The sequence below is a fragment of the Mustelus asterias genome, chromosome 12 (genome assembly GCF_964213995.1).
Source record: "Mustelus asterias chromosome 12, sMusAst1.hap1.1, whole genome shotgun sequence".
NCBI classification, from domain to species: Eukaryota; Metazoa; Chordata; class Chondrichthyes; order Carcharhiniformes; family Triakidae; genus Mustelus; species Mustelus asterias.
In genome coordinates this window covers 56,858,528-56,886,406 of record NC_135812.1, presented here as the reverse complement: position 1 = coordinate 56,886,406, position 27,879 = coordinate 56,858,528, and the positions used below count along the sequence as shown (strand labels likewise).

The window sequence follows — 27,879 nt, the reverse complement described above, 5'->3', positions numbered from 1 at the left end:
AATGGATGGAGGAGCTGGGGATGCTGTTGGTGGGGTGGTGGAGAAGTGCCAACTCTGATCAGGGGAGGAGGGGCCGGGCCCGAGACCTCCATGGTGGCGGGAGTTACTCGGGTGCTGTTCGGGGCACCCTCTGATCTCTGAGCAGCCGGGTTTTGCCAGCGTCCTACGGCCCCATCCACCTGTATGGTGGAGGGAAACACACCGGTTTTCTCACTGAAAACAACACCCTGCCACTTTTTGGTAAGTTTTTATCTCCCAGCTCTATTCTCTCCCCATGGATGCTGTCAGCCCAGCTGAGATTTCCTGGCATTTTTGGGATGAATATCAGTAAGTTTGCTCAGCAGTATTTCAGCCCAAACTGAGCAGCTGCTGACTGAATGGCCAGCTGTTGGAGAAAACAGCTGGAGAGTCCCTTGACTGTTCAGTGAGAGAGGTAAAACGCACAGACCCTGGCCTTTCTATCCCTGAGCAAACAGCAGGCAGACTCTAAACTTGGAGCACAAACAGTCCACACAATCTCCAGAGCTGCCTAGTGATTCAAATCTAAGAATAGCTGATTGATTATTGAACGAAAAACTGGAAGGCAAATTTCAAAAAGTTCAACTTAGGCTAAGAGTAGACTGAGTGAGTTCTTTATTAACGTGAAGTATGTGGGACAAATAGGAAGAACACACTGGATTTTTAAGATATTGTGGATAAATAATATCAGATACCTGATGGTAATAAGTGTGGAAATCATTTTGGTCTTTTCTCAGGTTTGAGATAAATATGCATTGGGAGTGTGCACTGAGGCCACTCACGCCTTACCAGCATATTGTCCATCTGTAGACATCAATTGGGCATCGATTAGACAGGCTGTCTCCCCAGCAATACGGTGATTGGAAGAGGCCAGGATTGTGGAGTGCTTCTCCTGGATTCACATTCAAACAAGTACATCAACATTTTTAAAATTCCTTTCTGGCGGTAGTTTCAGATGGTCCCAATAATGAGCCAGGTTTTGGAAGACTTGGTGTTGGTTCAGGACCGCCCGGTTTCAGGAATGAGGCCTCACAAAAGTGTTAAGCTCCGTGTTTGCACATGGAAAGGGTCTAACAACTGTTCAGACTTGGGTCATAGATACCGAGTCTGGAACCTTTACCAATAAGGCTGGCAATGCAATTCTGTTGTGGAATGCGTGTGCATATGCCATGTTAGGTGCCCGTTTTATGTAAACTGATTTCTGCCATGCTGCTTTCTAATGACACTGAGAATGATGTTGCTATTTATGATTGCAGCAATTGACAAGAGTTAATGAGTTAGCATGATTCAGGACATCACTCTATTGCTTTTATACTTTACACCTCAGATGCAATTCAGATGTTGATTCTGGTTGGGGTAATGTGCTGCTGCCCTCTGGCACTTTGCCCAAGTGCTCGATTATCCCATGTTAACCTTTCAGAGCCTACAGATGGGCAGCGCTGGAGTTGACAAAGATGCTCTGCCCACTCAAATGTCTTTAAATTACTGCATAGACTCACATGAATGGATTTTGGACAAACTATTCGAGAACCATTGTTATCCAAAGAAAGATAAGAAAACACATGAATGCGCAGCCTTGACATGGAGCCTTGCCTGGAACAGATATTAGCAACCTGGAGAATTCAGCAACCCCACATTTCTTCATATGGCCTCCTGAGTTCAGAGGCATGAGCACATATTTGTGGAATCTATCCTCATCTTTCAGTGAGAATTGTCACAATCAGAAGTGAAAAATTTGTTTTCATCAGTTTTCTACTCCAATAACGATGGATGGAATGCTGCCAATCTGAGACTAAATCCCGTGGCGGAGATGGGAATATGGATTGTTTCCCATTGAGGAGGCTGACAGGAAAACATGCTAAATCTTCCAGCTCCAAACTCACCTATTATAAACCCAGGTGTTTTGCACAGAGTGGTGCATAGTCCACCATTGTGCCTGGGTGCCATATTGAAAAGCCGCCCAACATTACTGACCCACTACTGAAGAAAGAAGGCGGACTGCCTGAAAATGAAGACTAATCTCTGGGAGCACTCTGAATCTGGAAGATAAACATTCTCCAGGACATTGGGTCTGGAAGATCCACCTGTGGATAGATGCTCCCCCCAACCCACAGCTGGTGTTCCAGAATCCAGGGTTGCTGGTGGCCTCCATCCTAGAAGCAGCACCAGGTGTTGTTCAGGTGAGTCCCAACATCTGCATGTCACATTGTTTCAAGCATGTTTCACGCTGGTGTGTTTTCCTGTTGGCTCTGCGGGGAATCTGGCATAGGAGGGGGTGGGGCTTCATCTGCATCACATTAACAGGATGCAAATGAGGTTCACGCCAGCCTCCAGCGGGTTTTCCAACCCAACATGGCGGGCACCAATGGAAGGCCCTCTGTAAATTTGCAGTGGTGTGAAACCAATTTCTGGCTCTCCTGCCATATTCCCCCCACGCCTGCCATCGAACCTGCTGGCGGGGGCTTGGGAGAATTCAACAGGATGTTTCTGAAGTCTGACTGCCCCAGTGCTCCAGCCCTTGAATAAGCGAATCAGTGTCTCCATCTGAAATCTAAATCATGTCATCAGCTTCCCCACACTCAAAGATACCTTTGCGTTCCTCCTCCTCCTCAGAATTCCTGGATTCTTCTGACACCTTCGTCTTTTCTGGTTTCTCAGGTTTAGGAAGCAAAATCTTTGATGGAGGTGTTACCTTCAGATTGTCCTCTTTCCCTGTGAGAATGAGCAGAGTGGAAAGGACATTAACGGACATTATTAAAAGACTAATTCTCACATGTTTGGAAACAGCATTGAATAAATGGATTTCAATACTGGATCTTGACCCAGTTAGTCAATATTTTGGGATGTAGTAGGTGAGTAATATGAGACTTGAATGTGGTATGTACAGTATGTACAGGATCAGAGGGACAGCAGACTTTGGAGCTATGACGGCCAAGAATTGCCATCTCAAAAGAGCTGGGTCTATCGGAGTCTAATGGGTGGAAATTCAGCAACTCCTGTCAACAACTCATTATTGTTGTGTTATGTGATTGCCATGCTGATACAGGGCAAATTAGATCAACCTGGTTCCCTTCTCATCGAACAATCAAAAGGAGAATTATTTTCCCTTTTCTCCAGTTTAGGCAAAAAAAAATCTAAAATTCTCAATGTGTAAAGTTGAACCTTCCTTTTTCTTCATTATGTTTGTATTGCGGCAGAGTGTGAGGGAGGGATTACTGTTTCATTGGTAGTTCCTCACCAGCTGGATTATTTTTAGAATGAGATTTTACCTTGAACCCATACTCCCTTAAGGAGTAACCTCTCTTTCAATTCAAATAAGCTCGCTTATTTTACAAACAAGCGGGAGTTCCAGTCACAAAAACTGTTTCCTAACCAGGCCCATATGGAGCCTATACGGAACAGGATATAGTGGCACAGTGCTTAGCATTGCTGCCTCAAAGAGCCAGGGACCCGGGTTCGATTCCCGGCTTGGGTCACTGTCTGTGTGGAGTTTGCATGTTCTCCTTGTGTCTGCGTGGGTTTCCTCCGGGTGCTCCAGTTTCTTCCCACACTCCAAAGATGTGTAGGTTAGGTTGATTGGCCATGCTAAATTGCATCTTAGTGTCAGGGAGATGAGTAGGGTAAATACGTGAGGTTAAAGGGATAGTGGCTGGATGGGATTGTTGTTGGTGCAGGCTCGATGGGCTGAATGGCCTCCTTCTGCACTGTAGGGATTCTATGAGCCTGATTGGCTAGGAATAGTTTTTATGCTGAATTGAGGTAAACAATAATACACAGACCTATTGGGAGGACGAGTGAGTGGTTAGGATCTGGAATGTACTGTCTGAGAGTGTGGTGGAGATCGATTCACACGGCGAGTGGTTAGGATCTGGAATGCACTGTCTGAGAGTGTGGTGGAGATCGATTCACACGGCGAGTGGTTAGGATCTGGAATGCACTGTCTGAGAGTGTGGTAGAGATAGATTCACACAGAATGGTTCGGGACTAGAATGCACTGTCAGACAGTGTGGTGGAGACAGATTAAATTGCATCAGGGAATTAGACTGTTATCCGAAAAGGGGAATGTGCAGGGTTAGGGAGAGAAGGCAGTAGAATGGCGCTGTGTGGATTGCTCATTCGAAGAACCGTTGCAGACATGATGGACCGAATGGCCTCCTTCTGTGTTGTAACATTCCAGATCCTAACCACTGGCAGTGTGAATCAATCTCCATCACACACTCACACAGTACATTCCAGATCCTAACCACTCACTCGTCCTCCCAAAGGTCTGTGTATTATTGTTTACCTCAATTCAGCATAAAAACTATTCCTAGCCACTCAGGCTCATAGAATCCCTACAGTGCAGAAGGAGGCCATTCAGCCCGTCGAGCCTGCACCAACAACAATCCCATCCAGCCACTATGTTAGGGAAAATGAGAGATTAATAGATAAAAGTTATAGTCAGGTAGTGACACCAGGGTCTCGGAAGGAAGACACGTGGGTCACAGTTAGGAGGGGTAATAGTCAGAAGGGTGATGTGCCAGAAAGTACCCCAGTGGCAGTCTCCCATAAAAGAAAGGGATGGGCAACAGATGGGAGAAGGGAAGGGAGTGAGCAGTCTGTGGAGGGATCCCCTGTGGTTGTCCCCCTCCAAAATAGGTATATTGTTTTGGATTCTGTGGAGGGGGATGACCCTCCAGGGGTAAGCCACGAGGACCAGATCGCCTCCACGGAGACAGGCTCAGGGGTCCGGAAGGGAAAGAAGGGGTTTAGGAGAGCGATAGTTGTGGGGGACGCAATGGTTAGAGGCACGGACAGGCGGTTCTGTGGGAGTGAACGAGAATCCAGGATGGTAGTCTGCCTCCCTGGTGCCGGGGTACTGGATGTCTCCGAGAGGGTAGGAAGCATATTTAAAAAGGAAGGTAGTCAAACGGATGTGATTGTACACATTGGTGAAAATGATATAGGTAGGAAGAGCAGGGGGGTCATACGAGAGAAATTCAGGGAGTTGGGTGCTCGGCTAAAAAGTGAGGCCTCCAGGGTAGCAATCTCTGGACTGCTCCCGGTGTCTAGTGCAAGTGAGGCTCGGAACAGGGAGATTCTACAGTTGAACGCGTGGCTAAAGGACTGGTGCAAGAGGGAGGGTTTTAAATTCATAGATAACTGGGAAATCTTCAAGTCAGGATGGCAACTGTACAGAAAGGATGGGTTACACCTCAACTGGAAGGGAGCAAATATCCTGGCTGGGAGTTTTGCTAGAGTGTTTCGGCAGGATTTAAACTAGTGTGGCAGGGGGGTGGGGAACAAAACAGTAGGTCAGTAAATACTGAGGCTGGAGTTGAGCTGGGGGCCAGGGCAAGGCTAGCTAAGAAGAGGAGCACTCTGGAGGAGGATGACCTGAGTGGGCCTGGAGGTCTGGAGTGCATCTGCTTCAATGCGAGGAGCGTAACGGGTGAAACAGATGAACTTAGGGCCTTAATGCTTATGCGGAATTTGGATGTGGTTGCGGTGATGGAAACTTGGTTAAAAGGACAGGACTGGCAGCTGAATATTCCGGGGTATAAGTGTTTTAGGCGAGACAGAGGAGGGGCTAAAAAAGGTGGGGGAGTAGCGATATTAGTTAAGGAGCATATTACCGCGGTGCAGAGGGTAGACAACTTAGAGGGGTCATGTACTGAGTCGCTGTGGGGGGAACTCAGAAACAGGAAGGGTGCAGTCACTATGCTGGGGGTGTACTACAGACCACCCAACAGCCCACGGGAAGTTGAGGAAAGGATATGCCAGGAGATTCTGGATAGGTGCAGAAAAAATAGGGTCGTTGTAGTGGGGGACTTTAATTTCCCTGGCACAGACTGGAAAGTGCTTAGAGCTGGGGGACCGGACGGGGAGGAATTTGTAAAATGCGTACTGGAAGGTTCTTTGGAACAGTATGTAGATAGCCCGACTAGAGAGGGGGCTATACGGGACCTAGTTCTGGGAAATGAGCCCGGTCAGGTCGTCAAAGTTTCGGTAGGGGAATATATGGCAAATAGTGACCACAACTCTGTTAACTTTAGGATAGTAATGGACAAGGATGAGTGCTGTCCTACGGGCAGGGTGCTAAATTGGGGGAAGGCTGACTATAGCCGGATTAGGCAGGAATTGGTGGATGTTGATTGGGAGAGGATGTTCGAGGGTAAGTCTGCGTCTGGCATGTGGGAGTCTTTTAAGGAACTATTGATAAGGCTGCAGGATAGGCATGTGCCTGTAAAAAGGAAAGATAGGAAAAGTAGGATTCGAGAGCCGTGGATAACCAGGGAAATTGAGGATCTGATTAAAATGAAAAGGGAGGCGTACGTTAAGTCCAGGCAACTGAAAACAGATGGAGCTCTGGAGGAATACAGAGAGAGTAGGAAAGAACTCAAACGGGGAGTTAGAAGGGCAAAAAGAGGTCACGAGATGTTCTTGGCAGGCAGGATTAAGGAGAATCCTAAGGCATTCTATTCATACGTTAGGAACAAAAGAGTTGTCAGGGAGAAAATTGGACCTCTCAGGGACAAAGGAGGGGAATTATGCTTAGAACCCAAGGGAATAGGGGAGATCCTAAATGAATACTTTGCATCGGTATTCACGAAGGAGAGGGGCGTGTTAACCGGGAGTGTCTCGGAGGGAGGTGTTGACCCGTTAGAGAAAATCTCCATTACAAGAGAGGAAGTGTTAGGTTTTTTAGGGAACATTAAAACTGACAAAGCCCCAGGGCCTGATGGCATCTATCCTCGACTGCTCAGGGAGACGAGAGATGAAATTGCTGGGCCTCTGACGGAAATCTTTGTCGCTTCTTTGGACACGGGTGAGGTCCCTGAGGATTGGAGGATAGCGAATGTGGTCCCGTTGTTTAAGAAAGGTAGCAGGGATAACCCAGGAAATTATAGGTCGGTGAGCTTGACGTCCGTGGTAGGGAAGTTGTTGGAGAGGATTCTTAGAGACAGGATGTATATGCATTTAGAACGGAACAATCTCATTAGTGACAGACAGCATGGTTTTGTAAGAGGGAGGTCGTGCCTTACAAATTTGGTGGAGTTTTTTGAGGAAGTGACATAAACAGTTGATGAAGGAAGGGCCGTGGATGTCGTCTATATGGATTTCAGTAAGGCATTTGACAAAGTCCCACATGGCAGGTTGGTTAAGAAGGTTAAGGCTCATGGGATACAAGGAGAAGTGGCTAGATGGGTGGAGAACTGGCTTGGCCATAGGAGACAGAGGGTAGTGGTCGAAGGGTCTTTTTCCGGCTGGAGGTCTGTGACCAGTGGTGTTCCGCAGGGCTCTGTACTGGGACCTCTGCTATTTGTGATGTATATAAATGATTTGGAAGAAGGTGTAACTGGTGTAATCAGCAAGTTTGCGGATGACACGAAGATGGCTGGACTTGCGGATAGTGAAGAGCATTGTCGGGCAATACAGCAGGATATAGATAGGCTGGAAAATTGGGCGGAGAGGTGGCAGATGGAGTTTAATCCAGATAAATGCGAAGTGATGCATTTTGGAAGAAATAATGTAGGGAGGAGTTATACAATAAATGGCAGAGTCATCAGGAGTATAGAAACACAGAGGGACCTAGGTGTGCAAGTCCACAAATCCTTGAAGGTGGCAAAACAGGTGGAAAAGGTGGTGAAGAAGGCATATGGTATGCTTGCCTTTATAGGACGGGGTATAGAGTATAAAAGCTGGAGTCTGATGATGCAGCTGTATAGAACGCTGGTTAGGCCACATTTGGAGTACTGCGTCCAGTTCTGGTCGCCGCACTACCAGAAGGACGTGGAGGCGTTAGAGAGAGTGCAGAGAAGGTTTACCAGGATGTTGCCTGGTATGGAGGGTCTTAGCTATGAGGAGAGATTGGGTAGACTGGGGTTGTTCTCCTTGGAAAGACGGAGAATGAGGGGAGATCTAATAGAGGTGTACAAGATTATGAAGGGTATAGATAGGGTGAACAGTGGGAAGCTTTTTCCCAGGTCGGAGGTGACGATCACGAGGGGTCACGGGCTCAAGGTGAGAGGGGCAAAGTATAACTCAGATATCAGAGGGATGTTTTTTACACAGAGGGTGGTGGGGGCCTGGAATGCGCTGCCAAGTAGGGTGGTGGAGGCAGGCACGCTGACATCGTTTAAGACTTACCTGGATAGTCACATGAGCAGCCTGGGAATGGAGGGATACAAACGATTGGTCTAGTTGGACCAAGGAGCGGCACAGGCTTGGAGGGCCGAAGGGCCTGTTTCCTGTGCTGTACTGTTCTTTGTTCTTGTTCTTATTTCTCTGATATCTGCTGTGATTCTCAAATGGTGAAATTATGAGGACAGTTGAGTAGACTAGGCTTGTATTTACTTGAGTGGAAGGTTGAGCAAAGTGCGATGTTTAAGATGGTTGAAGCATTTTATTGGGAAGATAAAGAGAAATTGTTTCTGGAACGAGAAGGCATAGCCTTAAAATTTGAGCTTGGCTGTTAAAGTGCGACTTCAGTAAGCACTTCTTTGCACAAAGGGTAGTGAAAATCTAAAACTTTCTCCCCATTGAGGTCAATTGAAAATCTCAGAGTTGAGATTGATAGATTTTTGCTGGGTAAAGGTATTAAGGTTTATGAGATCAAACTGGTTAAAAGGAATTCAGATCCAGATCAGCCATCATTCAACTAAATGGTGGAACATGCTCGATGGGCTGAATGGCCTCTGTGTGTTTCTAATTCTTACCCAACGTCTGGAAGAAAGCTCGTTTCTGCTGAAAAGATTCAATTTGCTCTGAGATCAACTCGTCACTGATATCATCGTTCACAGCCTGGACATCCTACAGAGAGAAGGCACCTAATGTTATAAAATGACTATTCTTCTAAAAATCTGAAGCCAGAGGGGTGAAAATGAAGCTGTGTCTCAAAGCTGAGAAATGTAACTCTTACAAGCCGGGTTTTCTGACTTGGGGCTGTTTCGGAAAGAAAGATCTTGCGTCTCGGTGGATCTTTCACCTCAGCAGAACATCGCAAAACACTTCACACTAATGAAATCTTTTGAAGTACAGCAGCTGCCATGATGTAGGAAACAGCAGCCATTTTGGACATAAGAAGATCCCACAAACAGCAACGTGATACTGACAAGATAATCTGTTTTAGTGATGCTAGTTGAGTGGTTACTACTGACCAGGACAACAAGAAGCTGCCTCATTGAAATGGTGCCACAGGGTCTGTCATGTCTATCTGATAAGACAGAGAGGACTTTGTTTTAACTGAAAGATGGTGAAGCACTCTTTCCCTTCTGCACTGAGAGTTTGCCCTCAAGTCATTGGACTGGGGCACGGTGGGGAGGCGGAGTTGATCCATGATGGGCAGCACGGTGGCACAGTGGTTAGTGCTGCTGCCTCGCAACCAGGGACCCGGATTCGATTCCCAACTTGGATTACTGTCTGTGCAGAGTCTGCGTGTTCTACCCGGTTCTGTGTGGGTTTCTTCCGGGTGCTCCGGTTTCCTCCCACAGTCTGAAAGACGTGCTGGTTAGATGCATTGGCCATGCTGAATTCTCCCTCAGTGTACTCGAACAGGTGCTGGAATGTGGCAATTAGGGGATTTTCACAGTAACTTCATTGCAATGTTCATGTAAGCCTCCTTGTGACACTAATGAATAAATTAACTTATCTTCTAAAAGTGAGAGTGCTACCATTGACTAAGCTACCATGACTGACACTTCAATCAACAAAGGTTATTGAAGAATAAATTCACTTCCATGAAATCCTGTCTATCATTTGCTAAAACAATCCCTGTTACGCTATGTTTATGCACATAAATACATTAATAGCATGGTGTATCTCAGTAATAAACTAATTTGGTCCATTAACACCTAGACCTACTTGACAGAAAGTAGGAAATCCGACTCTGCTACCCCCTCAGTTTATGGAGGAAAAGACACTGAGGTCGTATTTAACTCCAGCTGACCTGCTTCCTAAGTTCAAGGAATAACCCAGGTCCAAACCCAATCTGGTTATCTTAATCCTCAAGTGAAACAGCAAGTCATGTTGAGGTCCAACCCTGGCTGTCCCGCTATCTGACACACTGGCGAAGGAAGAATAACATGAGAAAAATACATACCAGGTCCTGAGGAGGCATTTGTTGTTTTTTGGGGGGCTCTTCAACCACAGGCTCCTCCTTCACACTGGCCTTTTTCGGTTTTTGGGATGGAGCAGGCAAGATGAGTTTAGTATTGGTTTTGGGAGGGGTTGTCGCCTTTGGAGGTTTAGGGATAGGCTGTTGCTCTTGCTGTCTCTTCTGCTGTTGCACCTGCTGTTGTTGCTGACTTATTGACATGGCTTGAATAGTCATTTGCTGGGCCTGGGGAAGGAAAATGTTTCATATCAGACCAATGTTGCTCAACGTTGGGCATTAACGGGTAAATCACTCCACTGCAGGCCTGTCAAGCAGAAAACTGACCTTTACTTGTACTTAGCCAGACAGAGCTGGATAATATCTGCTTGGTAACAGGGGATTGTAGTTCAGCCTGATGTCAGATGTGTGCTGGAACCCACCAGAACACGTCACACAAACTCTTTGCACAAAGTGCCTCATGAAGGTAAACAATCAGAATGAAGTTGGACACTGAGTAGCTGTGAGAGAACAATCAGAGGTGGTGACTGAAGTAAGATCAAAGAGGTGGAGTTATAGTAAGCTTTTGGAGAAAGGGAGCGAGGTAGGAATGCAGCGGGAGGGGCTATTGGGAAAAATTCCAGAGAGAATGTTCTGCTGTCAGTGGAGGAGTGGAGGGAGATGCGAAGGAAACCTGACCCACAGAAACAAAGGGCAAGTACAGGAACACAGGGCTGAAAGGAAAGGGATAAGGCCATGGAAGGATTTCTAAATAAAGATCTTGCCCCAGAGACTGGGAATCCTGCTAAGGTTATTAAGGACGATGGCCAAAGGGAATTTGATTTATTATTGTTACATGTATTGGGATACAGTGAAAAGTATTGTTTCTTGCAAGCCACAAAGACAAAGCATACCATTCATAGAGTGCATAGGAGAGAAGGAAAGGAGAGGGTGCAGAAAGTAGTGTTACAGTCATAGCTGGGGGGAAGAGAAAGATCAACTTAATATACTTAAGTTCCATTCAAAAGTCTGATGGCAGCAGGGAAGAAGCTGTTCTTGAGTTGGTTGGTATGCGTCCTCAGACTTTTGTATCTTTTCCTGATGGAAGATGGCGGAAGAGAATATGTCTGGGGTGCATGGGGTCCTTGATTATGCTGGCTGCCTTTCCGAGGCAGTGGGAAGTATAGACGGAGTCAATGGATGGGAGGCTGGTTTGTGTGATGGACTGGGCTTCGTTCACGACCCTTTGTAGTTTTTTGCAGTCTTGGACAGAGCAGGAGCCATACCAAGCTGTGATAAATCTGGAAAGGATGCTTTCAATGGTAAGAATTGTTGAGAGTTGTAGTGGACATGCCAAATTTCCTTAGCCTCCTGAGAATTAGAGGCATTGGTGGGTTTTCTTAACTATAGTGTCAGCATGGGGGGACCAGGACAGGTTGTTGGTGATCTGAATACCTAGAAACGTGAAGCTCTCGATCATTTCCACTCTGTCCCCATTCATGTAGACAGGGGCATGTCCTCCACTACGCTTCCTGAAGTCGATGACTATCTCCTTCGTTTTACAGACATTGAGGGAGAGATTATTGTTGTCACATCATTGGGAAGTGGGACAGCTCCGGATAGGAGGTAGGCAGCTGAGTTTCACACGAGGTGCAATTTGTGAAGAATGGGACTGAGGAGGCTGTGAAGGATGAGTCAATGTGATAAAGGATTGCATAAGCGTTTCAGCACGAATGTACTGCAAAAAGGACAGTGGAAACAGATTCAATAGTAACGTTCAAAAAGGAATTGGATAAATAATTGAAGGGGAAAGTTTGTAAGCAAGTGGGACTAATGGATAACACTTCCAGTCACCACATGGTAGGGCAATAGCCCCCTATGTACTTGAGCTTACATGCACACATTCACATGAACAGGGACAGGAATCCGGGCTGGAATTCCCTGCCCTTTCCCAGAAGCACAGATGCCAATTGTAGCATCCCTATGACAGTCCTGGCTGGCAGAAGCCAACTCAGCAAGATTAGGAATGAAGTACAAATAACTCCATTAGTAGAATGGAAGACTTTTAATCTGTAGGTCCAGGATTCAGGTCCCTTTCCTAATCACTTTCAGCAAGCTTCCTCTTTTGATGAACCTGAAATGTTAACTCTGATTCTTTCTCCACTGATATTGCTCATAACCTTCTGGGTGTTTCCAGCATTCTTTCTTTTGTTCAATGTAAAGTGGAGATTGAATAGAGGGGATCAAAATGATCATTAGATTGATAGAAAGCATCCTTTCCGGTTGTATCACAGCTTGGTATGGCTCCTGCTCTGTCCAAGACCGCAAGAAACTATAAAGGGTCGTGAAGGAAGCCCAATCCATCACACACACCAGCCTCCCATCCATTGACTCTGTCTACACTTCCCCTGTCAGCATAATTAAGGACCCCACGTACCCCGGAATTATTCTCTTCCACCTTCTTCCGTCAGGAAAAATATACAAAAGTCTGAGATCACATACCAACCGACTCAAGAACAGCTTCGTCCCTGCTGCCATCAGACTTTTGAATGGACCTACCTTATATTAAGTTGATCTTTCTCTTCCTCGCTATGACTGTAACACTACATTCTGCACCCCCTCCTTTCCTTCTCCCCTACCTACTTTATGAACGGCATGCTTTGTCTGTATCGCGTGCAAGAAACAATACTTTTCACTGTATCCCAATATATGTGACAATAATAAATCAAATCAAAAATTCCTGGAATTGTGCATAATGGACATATACTCTCTGGAGTTTAGATGAATGAGTGCTGGTTTCACTAAAAGCTATGCCATTTTTAGAGGGCTTGACAGAATGTTATAGGCTGCTTCGCCTGGCTGCAGAGTGTAGAATAGGGATGCTCATTGTTGCATAGGGGAGCAGCCATTCTGGACTGAGATGAAGAGAAATTCCTTCAATCCAAGGTAGTGAATCTTTGGATTTCTCTATCCCAGAAGGCTGTAGATGCTCAGGCACTGAGTATACTCAAGTCTGAGATCAATAGATTTTTGAACACTAAGAGAATCAAGGAATATGGGGTTAGTGTTGGAAAGTGGAATTGAGCCATGATCTTACCGAGTGGCGGAGCAGTCTCCAGGACTGTATGATCTACATTTTCCTATGTTCTTCAACTTGTACAAATCTGACTGGCTCAGTGCGACATTTAGAACTTAGTTTGCTCATGGCAGAGGGTGGGGGGAAAGGAAGATAGCTTGTATTTCAAATACATTTGCAGTGAATTGGTCTATCATTCTATGTAACAATTCATGCATCTCTTGATTCATTCAGCCATCTATCCAACACATTTGACACTGTATAACTATCAGTCGGTGTGACCTGTACACTCACCAGTAAGAGTGCCTGCTGGTTGATGAAGGTCTGCTGCTGGGCTGCTAGCTGGGAGGAGTCAATCTGGCGTTCAGGCTGGGAGAAGTGAGATCTTGGATATTGGGAAGTCTGGTGCATAGATGCCATCTGAGGCACACTGTTCTGAGGCACCATTATTGCTGCAGAGAAAGGAGCAATTAGATACAAACAGGTCACTGGAAATTAGTAAAACATGTAACACACTATTACTAGGAATGTAAAAGAATGACCACGCCTGGCTCTGTTGTTAAGCAGGGGGGCAGAAAGAGGACTCGAGCAATAGTTATAGGGGACTCTATAGTTAGGGGTACAGATAGGCGCTTCTGTGGACGTGAAAGAAACTCCAGGATGGTATGTTGCCTCCCTGGTGCCAGGGTCCAGGATGTCTCTGAACGGACAGAAAACATTCTGAAAGGAGAGGGTGAACAGCCAGAGGTTGTGGTACAAATTGGTACTAACAACATAGGCAGGAAGAGTGATGAGGTCTTGCAGCAGCAGTTTAGGGAGTTAGGTAGAAAGTTAAAAAGCAGGATCTTTGCGGTTATAATCTCAGGATTACTCCCTGTGCCACGTGCCAGTGAGGCTAGAAATGGGAAGATAGTACAGCTCAACACATAGCTAAACAGCTAGTGTAGGAGGGAGGGTTTCAGATATCCGGACCATTGGGATCTCTTCCGGGGCAGGTGGGACCTGTACAAGAAGGATGGGTTGCACCTAAACTGGAAAGGCACAAATATTCTGGCCGGGAGGTTTGCTCGTGTCACACGTGAGGATTTAAACTAGTTTGGCAGGGGGGTGGGAACCAAAGCAGAGGTGAATTGACTGAAGGGGAACTGGAGAGTAGGGCCAGTAACACTCAGAGGAAGAGCAGGCAGGGTGGGATTGCTGATCAGAGAGGGTCTGGTGGACTGAAATGCATTTGCTTCAACGCGAGAAGTGCAACAGGTAAGGCAGATGAATTTAGAGCTTGGATTAGTACTAGGAACTACGATGTTGTTGCCATTACAGAGACTTGGTTAAGGAGAGGACAGGATTGACAGCTTAACATTCCAGGATGCAGATGTTTCAGGTGGGATAGAGGGGGATGTAAAAGGGGTGGGGGAGTTGCACTATTGGTTAAGGAGATTATCACAGCTGTCCTCCGGGAGGACACCTCGGAGGGCTCATACAGCGAGACAATATGGAGGAGCTCAGGAATAGGAAGAGTGTAGTCACAATGGTCAGGGTTTACTATAGGCCTCCCAACAGCCAGCAGGAGATAGAGGAACAGATATGTAGGCAGATTTCGGCAAGGTGTAAAAGAAACAGGGTTGTTGTGGTGGGAGATTTTAACTTCCCTTATATTGGCAGGACTCACTTAGTGCTAGGGGCATGGATGGGGCAGAGTTTGTAAGGAGCATCCAGGAGTGGCTTCTTGAAACAGTATGTAGATAGTTCAACTAGGGAAGCACCTTTGGGATTATAATCTCAGGATTACTCCCTGTGCCACGTGCCAGTGAGGCTAGAAATGGGAAGATAGTACAGCTCAACACATAGCTAAACAGCTAGTGTAGGAGGGAGGGTTTCAGATATCCGGACCATTGGGATCTCTTCCGGGGCAGGTGGGATCTGTACAAGAAGGATGGGTTGCATCTAAACTGGAGGGGCATAAATATTCTGGCCGGGAGGTTTGCTAGTGTCACACAGGAGGACCTGATATTGGGGAATGAGCCCAGCCAGGTGGTCGACGTTTCAGTAGGGGAGCAGTTCGGGAACAGTGACTACAACTCAGTCAGCTTTAAGGTGCTGATGGATAAAGGTAAGTATAGTCCTCAAGTGAAAGTGCTAAAATGGGGGAAGGTTAATTACAACAGTATTAAGCAGGAACTGAAGAATGTAGATTGGGGGCAGATGTTTGAGGGCAAATCAACAACTGGCATGTGGGAGGCTTTCAAGTGCAGGTTGATAGGAATTCAGGACCAGCACATTCCTGTAAGGCTGAAGGATAAGTATGGCAAGTTTCGGGAACCCTGGATAATGAGAGATATCGTGAGCCTAGTCAAAGAGAAAAAGGAAGCATTTGTCAAAGCTAGGAGGCTGGGAACACACAAAGCAAGTGTAGAATATAAGGAAAATAGAAAGAAACTTAAGCAAGGAGCAAGGAGGGCTAAAAGGGGTCACGAAAAGTCATTGGCCAGCAGGATTAAGGAAAATCCCAAGGCTTTTTACACATACATAAAGAGCAATAGGGTAGCCATGGAGAGGGTTGGCCCACTCAAGGACAGGGGAGGGAATCTATGCGTGGAGCCAGAGGAAATGGGCGAGATATTAAATTAGTACTTTGCGTTAGTAAGAGAAGGACTTAGTGGATGATGAGTCTGGGAAAGGATGTGTAGATAGTTTGAGTCATGTTAAGATCAAAAAGGAGGAGGTATTGGGGTTCTTGAGAAACATTGAAGTAGACAAGTACCCAGGGCCTGATGGGATACACCCCAGAATACTGAGAGAGGCAAGGGAGGAAATTGCTGGGGCCTTGAAAGAAATCTTTGTATCCTCACTGGCTACAGGGGAGGTTCCAGAGGATTGGAGAATAGCCAATGTTGTTCCTTTGTTTAAGAAGGGGAGCAAGGATAATCCAGGTAATTACAGGCCGGTGAGCCTTACATCAGTGGTAGGGAAATGATTGGAGAGGATTCTTCGAGACAGGATTTACTCCCACTTGGAAATAAGTGGATGTATTCGCGAGAGGCAACATGGTTTTGTGAAGGAGAGGTCATGTCTCACTAACTTGATTGTGTTTTTCGAGAAAGTGACGAAGATGATTGATGAGGGTAGGGCAGTGGATATTGTTTACATAGACTTCAGTAAGGCCTTTGACAAAGTCCCTCATGGCAGACTGGTACAGAAGGTGAAGTCGCATGGGATCAGAGGTGAGCTGGCAAGATGGATACAGAACTGGTTCAGTTATAGAATAAGGAGTCTAACAACACCAGGTTAAAGTCCAACGGTTTATTTGGTAGCAAACGCCAAATAGCTACCAAAGTAGCTACCAAATAGCTATCAAAGTACGCCAAGTTGTTAGACTTCTTACTGTGTTTACCCCAGTCCAACGCCGGCATCTCCACATCTCGGTTTTAGAAGACAGAGAGTAGCAGTGGAAGGGTGCATTTCTGAATGGAGGGCTGTGACAAGTGGCGTTCCTCAGGGATCAGTGCTGGGACCTTTGCTGTTTGTAATATATATAAATGATTTGGAGAAAAAGTAACTGGTTTGATTAGTAAGTTTGCAGATGACACAAAGGTTGGTGGAATTGCGGGTAGCAATGAGGACCATCAGAGGAAACAGATCGGTTGGAGACTTGGGCAGAGAGATGGCAGATAGAGTTTAATCTGAACAAATGTGAGGTAATGCATTTTGGAAGGTCTAACACAGATAGGAAATATACAGTAAATGGCAGAACCCTTAGGAGTATTGATAGGCAGAGGGATCTGGGCGTACAGGTCAATGAAAGTGGCAATGCAGGTGGAGAAGGTAGTCAAGAAGGCAAACGGCATGCTTGCCTTCATCGGCCGGGGCATTGAGTTTAAAAATTGGCAAGTATGTTGCAGCTTTATAGAATCTTATTTAGGCCGCACTTGGAATATAGTGTTCAATTCTGGTCGCCACACTACCAGAAGGATGTGGAGACTTTGGAGAGGGTACAGAAAAGATTTACCAGGATGTTGCCTGGTATGGAGGGCATTACCTATGAGGAGAGGTTGGAGAAACTTGGTTTGTTCTCACTGGAACGACAGAGGTTGAGGGGAGACCTGATAGAAGTCTACAAGATTATGAGGGGCATGGACAGAATGGATAGTCAGAAGCTTTTTCCCAGGGTGGAAGAGTCATTTACCAGGGGTCATAGGTTTAAGGTGCGAGGGGCAAGATTTCAAGGAGATGTACGATGCAAGGTTTTTTACACAGAGGGTGGTGGGTGCCTGGAACTTGTTGCCGGGGGAGTTAGTGGAAGCAGATACGATAGTGACTTTTAAGGGGCATCTTGACAAAAACATGAATAGGATGGGAATAGAGGGATATGGTCCCCGGAGGGGTAGGGGGTTTTAGTTCAGTCGGGTAGCATGGTCGGTGCAGGCTTGGAGGGCCACAGGGCCTGTTCCTGTGCTGTAATTATCTTTGTTCTTTGACTCCAGCTGCCTTAACCCCCTTGATATCTTTACCATAAAAAAATTAAATAATCTCAGTCTTGAGAGCTCCTCTTGCTTCCCAGCAACTACAGCGAGAGATGGGGACGGATAAAAGCATTGGAGATTCTGTACCTGGAAGTCCTTTGCAACAGATCCTACTTTTGCCAAGGGTGGGTGCTGGAAATGGGGTTGTGATGTGCCTCCCAGATGTGAGAAACCCCAATTTAGCAAGACAATTCGGACTTAGTGCGGAGTTCAAAAATACCCCATGTTTGCTGGAGCGCTGGCTTTATTCTGTAGTGTGGGAGTGATGAATCTTTATGGAAATCATAAATGTTCTTGAAGGATGGTTAAGGTCTGTCCATCTGTCAAGTTATTTAAATGGACAGCCCTTTTCAAAAATTAAATTAAAACTGCCGCCTGTGTCTGAGAGAGATGAAGAAAACTGTCCCAACATTTTCAATATTTGTTTGTTGACATAACACTAAGTGCTATCATTATAGGATTATTAATTCTTGGCTGCTTTCCACAACCTGTCATTATCAAAGTGGTGGGTTGTACATTCACATTTGATTGACAACTCAAAGACTCGAGCTGACTCCAGCTGGTGGGTGAGACCCCTATTTCCTGCATCAAAGCCAGCCCAAAGAAAGGCACTCGTTTCAAACTGTCTTCCACAAATGACAATTGATGCTTGATCAATTGTAAATATTAAAACTGGGATTGACAGATTTTTGTGAACCAAAGGTTAACGTAAAGGGATAAGGGGCAACGGAGGGTCAATGGTCTTGGGTCACAGATTAGCTATGATCTCACTGAATGGCAGAGCAGATTCTAGGGGCTAAATGTCTTCTTTCTATGTTCCTATCTCCCCACCATTAAAGATTAGGGAAGAGTTTATTCTTCTAACTTTCCTGAACTTGCCAATGTTTCTGTAAGGAGTTCTTTAGTTTAAAATCCAGTGAAAGAATGAGTTGGTGATCTACAAATCCAAAAAAGTTATCCCAGATAGGCTACATGCAGAACTGGTTTCCTGAATGAAGGACTCCAGCTGGTGGGTGAGACAACTGAGAAGGAGGATAAATTAAGAAGCAGCAAATCAGTGCCCTGTCATTTTAATATACATGTAAATGGATACTGTTTTTAATCTGTGACTCAGTCATTTGATGACATTCGCCTTAGAAACTGCCGGAAAGGCTTCATGTGGAACTGGTTCTCCTGAATGCAGGCTACCCAGTGCCATGTGGATCCAAGGCATCCCAATTTGGCACATGGACCCTTGAACTAGCATTAGGCCCCTTACTTACACATGTAAAGAGACAAATACCTGTTTCGGGCCCAGGCCCTGGAAGCTTAAACTAGTTCTGCCTCATCATGAATGCTTCCTGGCCACCATGTAGAAAATACGGTGGCACAGTGGTTAGCACTGCTGCCTCACAGCACCAGTGACCCGGATTCAATTCAAGCCTCGGGCAACTGTCTTATGTGAGGAATAAAAGAATGACCAGGGTGAGGTTAGGGCAGGTCAAGGACAGTAGTGGGAACTTGTGTATGGGGTCAGTAGAGATAGGCGAGGTGATGAATGAATACTTTTCTTCAGTGTTCACCAAGGAGAGGGGCCATGTTTTTGAGGAAGAGAAGGTGTTACAGGCTAATAGCCTGGAGGAAATAGATGTTCGGAGGGAGGATGTCCTGGCAGTTTTGAATAAACTGAAGGTCGATAAGTCCCCTGGGCCTGATGAAATGTATCCTAGGATTCTTTGGGAGGCAAGGGATGAGATTGCAGAGCCTTTGGCTTTGATCTTTGGGTCCTCGCTGTCCACGGAGATGGTGCCAGAAGACTGGAGAATGGCGAATGTTGTTCCTCTGTTTAAGAAAGGGAATAGAAATGACCCTGGTAATTATAGACCGGTTAGTCTTACTTCGGTGGTTGGTAAATTGATGGAAAAGGTCCTTAGAGATGGGATTTACGACCATTTAGAAAGATGCGGATTAATCCGGGATAGTCAGCACGGATTCGTGAAGGGCAAGTCGTGCCTCACAAATTTGATAGAATCTTTTGAGGAGGTAACTAAGTGTGTTGATGAAGGTAGGGCAGTTGATGTCATATACATGGATTTTAGTAAGGCGTTTGATAAGGTCCCCCATGGTCGGCTTATGATGAAAGTGAGGAGGTGTGGGATAGAGGGAAAGTTGGCCGATTGGATAGGTAACTGGCTGTCTGATCGAAGACAGAGGGTGGTGGTGGATGGAAAATTTTCGGATTGGAGGCAGGTTGCTAGCGGAGTGCCACAGGGATCAGTGCTTGGTCCTCTGCTCTTTGTGATTTTTACTAATGACTTAGAGGAGGGGGCTGAAGGGTGGATCAGTAAATTTGCTGATGACACCAAGATTGGTGGAGTAGTGGATGAGGTGGAGGGCTGTTGTAGGCTGCAAAGAGACATCGATAGGATGCAAAGCTGGGCTGAAAAATGGCAAATGGAGTTTAACCCTGATAAATGTGAGGTGATTCATTTTGGTAGGACTAATTTAAATGTGGATTACAGGGTCAAAGGTAGGGTTCTGAAGACTGTGGAGGAACAGAGAGATCTTGGGGTCCATATCCACAGATCTCTAAAGGTTGCCACTCAAGTGGATAGAGCTGTGAAGAAGGCCTATAGAGTGTTAGCTTTTATTAACAGGGGGTTGGAGTTTAAGAGCCGTGGGGTTATGCTGCAACTGTACAGGACCTTGGTGAGACCACATTTGGAATATTGTGTGCAGTTCTGGTCACCTCACTATAAGAAGGATGTGGAAGCGCTGGAAAGAGTGCAGAGGAGATTTACCAGGATGCTGCCTGGTTTGGAGGGTAGGTCTTATGAGGAAAGTTTGAGGGAGCTAGGGCTGTTCTCTCTGGAGCGGAGGAGGCTGAGGGGAGACTTAATAGCGGCCGCACTTGGAGTACTGTGTGCAGTTCTGGTCCCCACATTACAGGAAGGATGTGGAGGCTTTGGAGAGGGTGCAGAGGAGGTTTACCAGGATGTTGCCTGGTATGGAGGGGAGATCCTATGAGGAGAGGCTGAGGGATTTGGGATTGTTTTCGCTGGAAAGGCGGCGGCTAAGAGGGGATCTTATTGAAACATATAAGATGATTAGAGGTTTAGATAGGGTGGATAGTGATAGCCTTTTTCCTCTGATGGTGAAATCCAGCACGAGGGGGCATGGCTTTAAATTGAGGGGGGGTAGTTATAGAACCGATGTCAGGGGTAGGTTCTTTACCCAGAGGGTGGTGAGGGATTGGAATGCCCTGCCAGCATCAGTAGTAAATGCGCCTAGTTTGGGGGCGTTTAAGAGATCCGTAGATAGGTTCATGGACGAAAAGAAATTGGTTTAGGTTGGAGGGTCACAGTTTTTTTTTTTAACTGGTCGGTGCAACATCGTGGGCCGAAGGGCCTGTTCTGCGCTGTAATGTTCTATGTTCTATGTTCTCTATGTTCTATGTTTATAAAATGATGAAGGGGATAGATAGAGTGAACGTTCAAAGACTATTTCCTCAGGTGGATGGAGCTATTACAAGGGGGCATAACTATAGGGTTCGTGGTGGGAGATACAGGAAGGATATCAGAGGTAGGTTCTTTACGCAGAGAGTGGTTGGGGTGTGGAATGGACTGCCTGCAGTGATAGTGGAGTCAGACACTTTAGGAACATTTAAGCGGTTATTGGATAGGCACATGGAGCACACCAGGATGATAGGGAGTGGGATAGCTTGATCTTGGTTTCAGATAAAGCTCGGCACAACATCGTGGGCCGAAGGGCCTGTTCTGTGCTGTACTGTTCTATGTTCTATGTAACTGTCTGTGTAGAGTCTGCACATTCTCTCAGTTTCTACGTGGTTTCCTCCAGATGCTCCGGTTTCCTCCCATACTCCAAAGATGTGCAGGTTAGGTGCATTGGCCATGGTAAATGCACGGGTGGGCCTGGATAAGATGTATCGGTGTAGACTCAATGGGCTGAATGGCCTCCTTCTTCACTGTAGGGATTCTAAGGCATATGTAGTACCTGAAACATTGGGGCTAGGAAATCTAGACTTCACATCAGTGGAAATATAGAGAGCAGAGAGAGGGTGTTTGCAACTTCAGAGGAATAAGAATGAATATTCAGAAGATAACTGATAGAATAAAGAGAGACCAGATAGATAGTGATGGAAAGAGAAAGAGAGGGAGGCAGACAGACAGACAGACCGGACAGGTAGAAAGCGAGAATAGACCGGTAGTGATGGAGAAGGATAACCTGTAACATACAGTTACCTGGCATTGATGGTGCCATTGGTTGCATCATAGGAACACTTTGCATTGTGGGCATTGGTTGCATTGTGGGCATTGGCTGCATCGTGGGCATTGGCTGCATTGTGGGCATTGGCTGCATTGTGGGCATTGGCTGCATTGCGGGCATTGGCTGCATTGTCTGGTAAGCAGGTACAGCAGGAATCTGTTGCATTGCCGGAGCACCTGAAGGAGAGAGAAAAAGATTGATTATCTCCGCGGTTCAACGTTCTCCATTCTTGAAATGCTCTGCAAACACTTTAGAAGTGTATCTTTGCTGGACAAGTTGTGTGAACCATGTCTGAACACACATGGCAGATAGGCAATGGTCAAACGTGCTCCCTGACTCATTAGGTACAGGAAAGCCCAGGATAGGTACTCGGGTCAGGTCATTCTAATCTGAAGCTAAATGAAAAATTAACCAATCTCTTAACATGAGTAGGGTGATGGTGGGCAAAGAATGCATAACATTTGGAAATAGGTGATAAAGCTTTCTTATTTATTAATATCCTTTAACACTGTGAGTGTATCAAAGCAGTGAATTGGATAAATATTTGAAAAGTAAACATTTACAGGGTAACGGGGAAAGAGCAGGGGATTGGGACTAATTGGAGCCGCTCAAAGAGCCAGTACAAACAAGATGGGCTGAGTGAGGTGTGCAATGATGAGGGAATGGACCTGAAACTAGTCCATATCATCGGGCTTTGGTACTCAAACGTTTGAGTCCAACCTGATCACCTGAGCTGTGTGCTGGTGAAGATGGTGACCCTCCGACAACACTCTCTTGGATGATGCTGGAAGCACAGTGCAGTAACTGATGGGCCAAATAGCCTCCTTCTGTGCTGTAATTACTCTGTGATATCACAGGAGCTCAAGACAAATGTCACACTATTGCATTTCGGTACCAAGTATTTTATACAATCACAAGGTTACGAATAGACAATTGTATTTTGCACAATATTCAACCTCTTTAGCCAATATTTGCACTGTTGTGCTGATCTACCTATCGGGACACTTGGTCATAGTCAGAGCCATACAGTTCAGAGATACCTGGTTTGTTTTAACATAGCTGTTGTGTCCGATCGTTCATTAGAGTATAAGGGCAAGATTTTCCGGCCACGCTCGCCCCAAAACCGAAAATCCCACCCGAGGTCAATGGACCTTTGCATGGTCCGCCTCCCTCCACTCGCTACGATTCCCGTGACGGGTGGGATGGGAAAATTCCTCCCTTAGACTTTTATAGCATAGTAAGAGGCCCCTTCAGCCCATCGTGACTGTGCTGGCCATCGAGCACCTATCTATCCTAATCCCACTTTCCAGAGGTTGGCCCGTAGCCTTGTTTGCTATGGCATTTCACGCACTCATCTAAATGCTTCTTAAATGTTGAGGGTTCCTGCCTCTACTACCCTTTCAGGCGGAGAGTTCCAGATTTCCACCACCTTCTGGGTGAAAAAACTTTTCCTCAAATCCCCTCTAAATTTCCTGCCCCTTGCAGGAAATTTAGAGGGGATTTAGACGGGAGAGGTGCCGGAGGATTGGAGGATTGCGGATGTGGTTCCTATTTTCGAGAAGATTCCTATTTTCAAGAAGGGGAATAGGGATAGCCCAGGAAATTACCGACCGGTGAGTCTAACCTCGGTGGTTGGTAAGCTGATGGAGAAGATCCTGAGGGACAAGATTTATGAGCATTTAGAGAGGTTTAGTATGCTCAACAATACTCAGCATGGCTTTGTCAAAGGCAGATCGTGCCTTACGAGCCTGGTGGAGTTCTTCAAAAATGTGACTAAACACATTGACGAAGGGAAAGCGGTAGATGTGGTTTATATGGATTTTAGCAAGGCGTTCGATAAGGTCCCCCATGCAAGGCTTTTAGAAAAAGTGAGAGGGCATGGGATCCAAGGGGCTGCTGCCCTGTGGATCCAGAACTGGCTTGCCCAAAGGAGGCAGAGAGTGTGTATAGATGGGTCTTTTTCTAAATGGAGGTCGGTCACCAGTGGTGTGCCCCAGGGATCTGTTCTGGGACCCTTGCTGTTTGTCATTTTCATAAATGACCTGGATGAGGAAGTGGAGGGATGGGTTGGCAAGTTTGCCGACGACACGAAGGTTGGTGGGGTTGTGGATAGTCTGAAGGGATGTCAGAAGTTACAGAGGGACATAGATAGGATGCAAGACTGGGCAGAGAAGTGGCAGATGGACTTCAACCCAGATAAATGCGTAGTGATCCATTTTGGCAGGTCAAATGGGATGAAGGCGTACAATATAAAGGGGAAGACTCTTAGTACTGTAGAGGATCAGAAGGACCTTGGGGTCCGGGTCCATAGGACTCTAAAATCGGCCCCGCAGGTGGAGGAGGTGGTTAAGAAGGCGTATGGTGTGCTGGCCTTTATCAATCGAGGGATTGAGTTTAGGAGTCCGGGGATAATGATGCAGCTATATGAGACCCTCGTCAGACCCCACTTGGAATACTGTGCTCAGTTCTGGTCACCGCATTACAGGAAGGATGTGGAAAAGATTGAAAGGGTGCAGAGGAGATTTACAAGGATGTTGCCTGGATTGAGTGGCATGCCTTGTGAGGATAGGCTGAGGGAGCTCGGTCTTTTCTCCTTGGAGAGACGTAGAATGAGAGGAGACCTGATAGAGGTAAATAAGATGTTGAGAGGCATAGATCGGGTGGACTCTCAGAGGCTTTTTCCCAGGGTGGAAATGGCTGCTACGAGAGGACACAGGTTTAAGGTGCTGGGGTGTAGGTACAGGGGAAATAGAACATAGAACATAGAACAGTACAGCACAGAACAGGCCCTTCGGCCCACGATGTTGTGCCGAGCTTTATCTGAAACCAAGATCAAGCTATCCCACTCCCTATCATCCTGGTGTGCTCCATGTGCCTATCCAATAACCGCTTAAATGTTCCTAAAGTGTCTGACTCCACTATCACTGCAGGCAGTCCATTCCACACCCCAACCACTCTCTGCGTAAAGAACCTACCTCTGATATCCGTCCTGTATCTCCCACCACGAACCCTATAGTTATGCCCCCTTGTAACAGCTCCATCCACCCGAGGAAATAGTCTTTGAACGTTCACTCTATCTATCCCCTTCATCATTTTATACACCTCTATTAAGTCTCCCCTCAGCCTCCTCCGCTCCAGAGAGAACAGCCCTAGCTCCCTCAACCTTTCCTCATATGACCTACCCTCCAAACCAGGCAGCATCCTGGTAAATCTCCTCTGCACTCTTTCCAGCGCTTCCACATCCTTCTTATAGTGAGGTGACCAGAACTGCACACAATATTCCAAATGTTAGGGGGAAGTTTTTCACACAGAGGGTGGTGGGCGAGTGGAATTAGCTGCCATCAGTGGTGGTGGAGGCAAACTCAATAGGGTCTTTTAAGAGACTCCTGGATGAGTACATGGGACTTAACAGGATGGAGGGTTATAGGTAGGCCTAAATGGTAGGGATATGTTCGGCACAACTTGTGGGGCCGAAGGGCCTGTTTTGTGCTGTAGTTTTCTATGTTTTTATGTTGCCTTAAATCTACGCCCCTGGTTATTGACCTCTCTGCTAAGGGGAAACATTTTTTCCTATCTACCCTATGTATGTCCCTCATAATTTTATACACCCCAATCAGATCCTCCCGAACGTTCTATGCTTGAAGGAAAGCAACCCCAGCCTAACCAGCCTCTCTTCATAGCTGAAACGCTCCAATCCCAGGCAACATCCTGGTGAATCTCTTCTGCACCTTCTCTTATAGTCACTTCCTTATCGTATGGTGACCAGAACTGCACACAGTACTCCAGCTGTGGCCTAACCAGTGTCTTATACAGCTCCATCATAACCAGCCTGCTCTTATATTCTATACCTCGGCTACTAAAGGCAAGTAACCCATATGCCTTCTTAACCACCTTATCTATCTGGCTGCATGGAGATCTTTGGACATGCACACCCAGGTCCCACTGATCCTCTGTACTTCATCGGGTCTGACATATATTCCTTTGCCTGTTAGTCCTCTCAAAATGCATTATCTCACACTTTTCAGGGTTAAATTCCATTTGCCACTGTTCTGCCCATTTGACCAGCCCACCTATATCGTCCTGCAATCAAAGATTTTCCTCCTCGCTATTTACGACATCAACAATTTTCCTGTCATCTGCAAACTTCCTTATCATACATTCACATCTAAATCATTAATGTACACTACAAACAGCAAGGGACCCAGCACTGATCTCTGCGGAACACCTCTGGACATAGGCTTCCAGTCACAAAAACAACCTTCGACAATCACACTCTCCCTCCTGCAACTGAGCCAATTTTGGATCCAACTTGTCAAATTGCCCAGGATCCCATACTACCTTCTTGATAAGTCTCCCATGTGGGGCCTTGTCAAAAGCCTTACTGAAGTCCATGTAGACGGCATCAACTGCCCTACCCTCATCTACACACCTAGTCACTTCCTCGAAAAATTCAATCAAATTTGTTAGACATGATCTTCCCCTGACAAAGCCATGCTGATGATCCTTGATTAATCCTCTCTCTAAGTGGAGACTAATTGTGTCCCTCAGAATTTTTTCCAATAATTTCCCTATCACTGGCCTGTAATTACCTGTTTCTTCCCTACTTCCCTTCTTGAATAATGGTACCACATTATCTGTCTTCCAGCCCTCTGGCACCTCATCCATGGCCATAGAAGATTTGAAAATTACCATCAGAGCTGCTGCAATCTCCTCCCTTGCCTCCCACAGCAGCCTGGGATACATCTCATCTGAACCTGGGGATTTATCCACTTTTATTGCTGTATTCTCCAATCTCAGCTAACTGTTCCAAGTGTAAAATTCGAATTTGTACGTTCATCCCTTGCAAGGGGGTGGCGCAGTGGCACAGAGGTTAGCACTGCTGCCTCACAGCACCAGGGACCCAGTTCAATTCCGGCCTCAGGTCACTGTCCGTGTGGAGTTTGCACGTTCTCTCCATGTCTGCATGGGTTTCCTTCGGGTGCTCCGGTTTCCTCCCACACTCCAAAGATGTGCAGGTTAAGTTGATTGGCCATGGAAAATTGACCCTTAGTGTCAGGGAGACTAGCAGGGTGGATATGTGGGGTTACGGGTACAGTATTGTGGCCGGTGCAGACTTGTTGGGCCAAATGGACTCTTCCTGCACCGTGGGGATTCTATACTCCTGAGGGTGAGAGTAATGTCACCATAGTACAGTGCAATGCACTGCTTACATCATTCACACTTACCACAAACAACTACTTTTACAGGGCAACTGGTGCTCGCTATTTGCCATTTCCAGTGAAGCCAATTACAAAGGTGTGGATTATGAGGTATTAAGTTTGCTGAAGATGTCAGACAATTAAAACAGTGCGATGTTGAATATTTGCGGTGATGCATTTACCTCAGAGTTGACTATGGCTCAGTTGGTAATGCTCTTGACCCAGAATCTCAGGGTTCTGGGTTCAAGTCTTTAGCACAAAGGTTTACACTGACACTCCAGTACAGTATTAAGGGTGCGCTGCACTGTTAGGGGTGTCTCTTAGATGAGACAGTAAACCGAGGCTCTATCTGTCTGCTGTGGATGTGAAAGATGGTCAGAAGTCTCACCAAATAAAGCTGTTGGACTTTAACCTGGTGTTGTGAGACTTCTTACTGTGTTCACCCCAGTCCAACACCGGCATCTCCACACGATGTGAAAGATCCCAGGACACTATTTGCAAAGAACAATCAACATCACAAAAACAGATGATCTGATCATCACTGCTGTTTGTGGGAGTTTCCTGTGTTAGAATGTAACCAATGATATCATTGGATCCATTGTAGTGACCAATGGTAACATGCTGTAAGGGTCAGCTGACCCAGTAAACTATGTAACCAATGACAAAATGATGTGGTAGTCAGCTGACCAATTGACACAGCATAAATAAGAAGCTGCAGGAGTCTGTGGG

The 27,879-nt window shown here is 46.2% G+C and overlaps 1 protein-coding gene across 1 annotated transcript in view; it reads right to left on the bottom strand.

Moving 5' to 3' along the window:
- The window catches only part of myo15b (myosin XVB), a 520,694-nt gene that overhangs the window by 207,650 nt on the left and 285,165 nt on the right, over positions 1–27,879 (bottom strand). The window contains exons 40-44 of the mRNA XM_078226038.1: positions 21,928–22,128; positions 13,461–13,618; positions 10,100–10,339; positions 8,718–8,811; positions 2,608–2,730 (exon numbers count right to left, since the gene is read on the bottom strand). Of these exons, the coding sequence (XP_078082164.1) occupies positions 2,608–2,730; positions 8,718–8,811; positions 10,100–10,339; positions 13,461–13,618; positions 21,928–22,128 (816 nt within the window). The remainder of the gene's footprint in view (positions 1–2,607; positions 2,731–8,717; positions 8,812–10,099; positions 10,340–13,460; positions 13,619–21,927; positions 22,129–27,879) is intronic.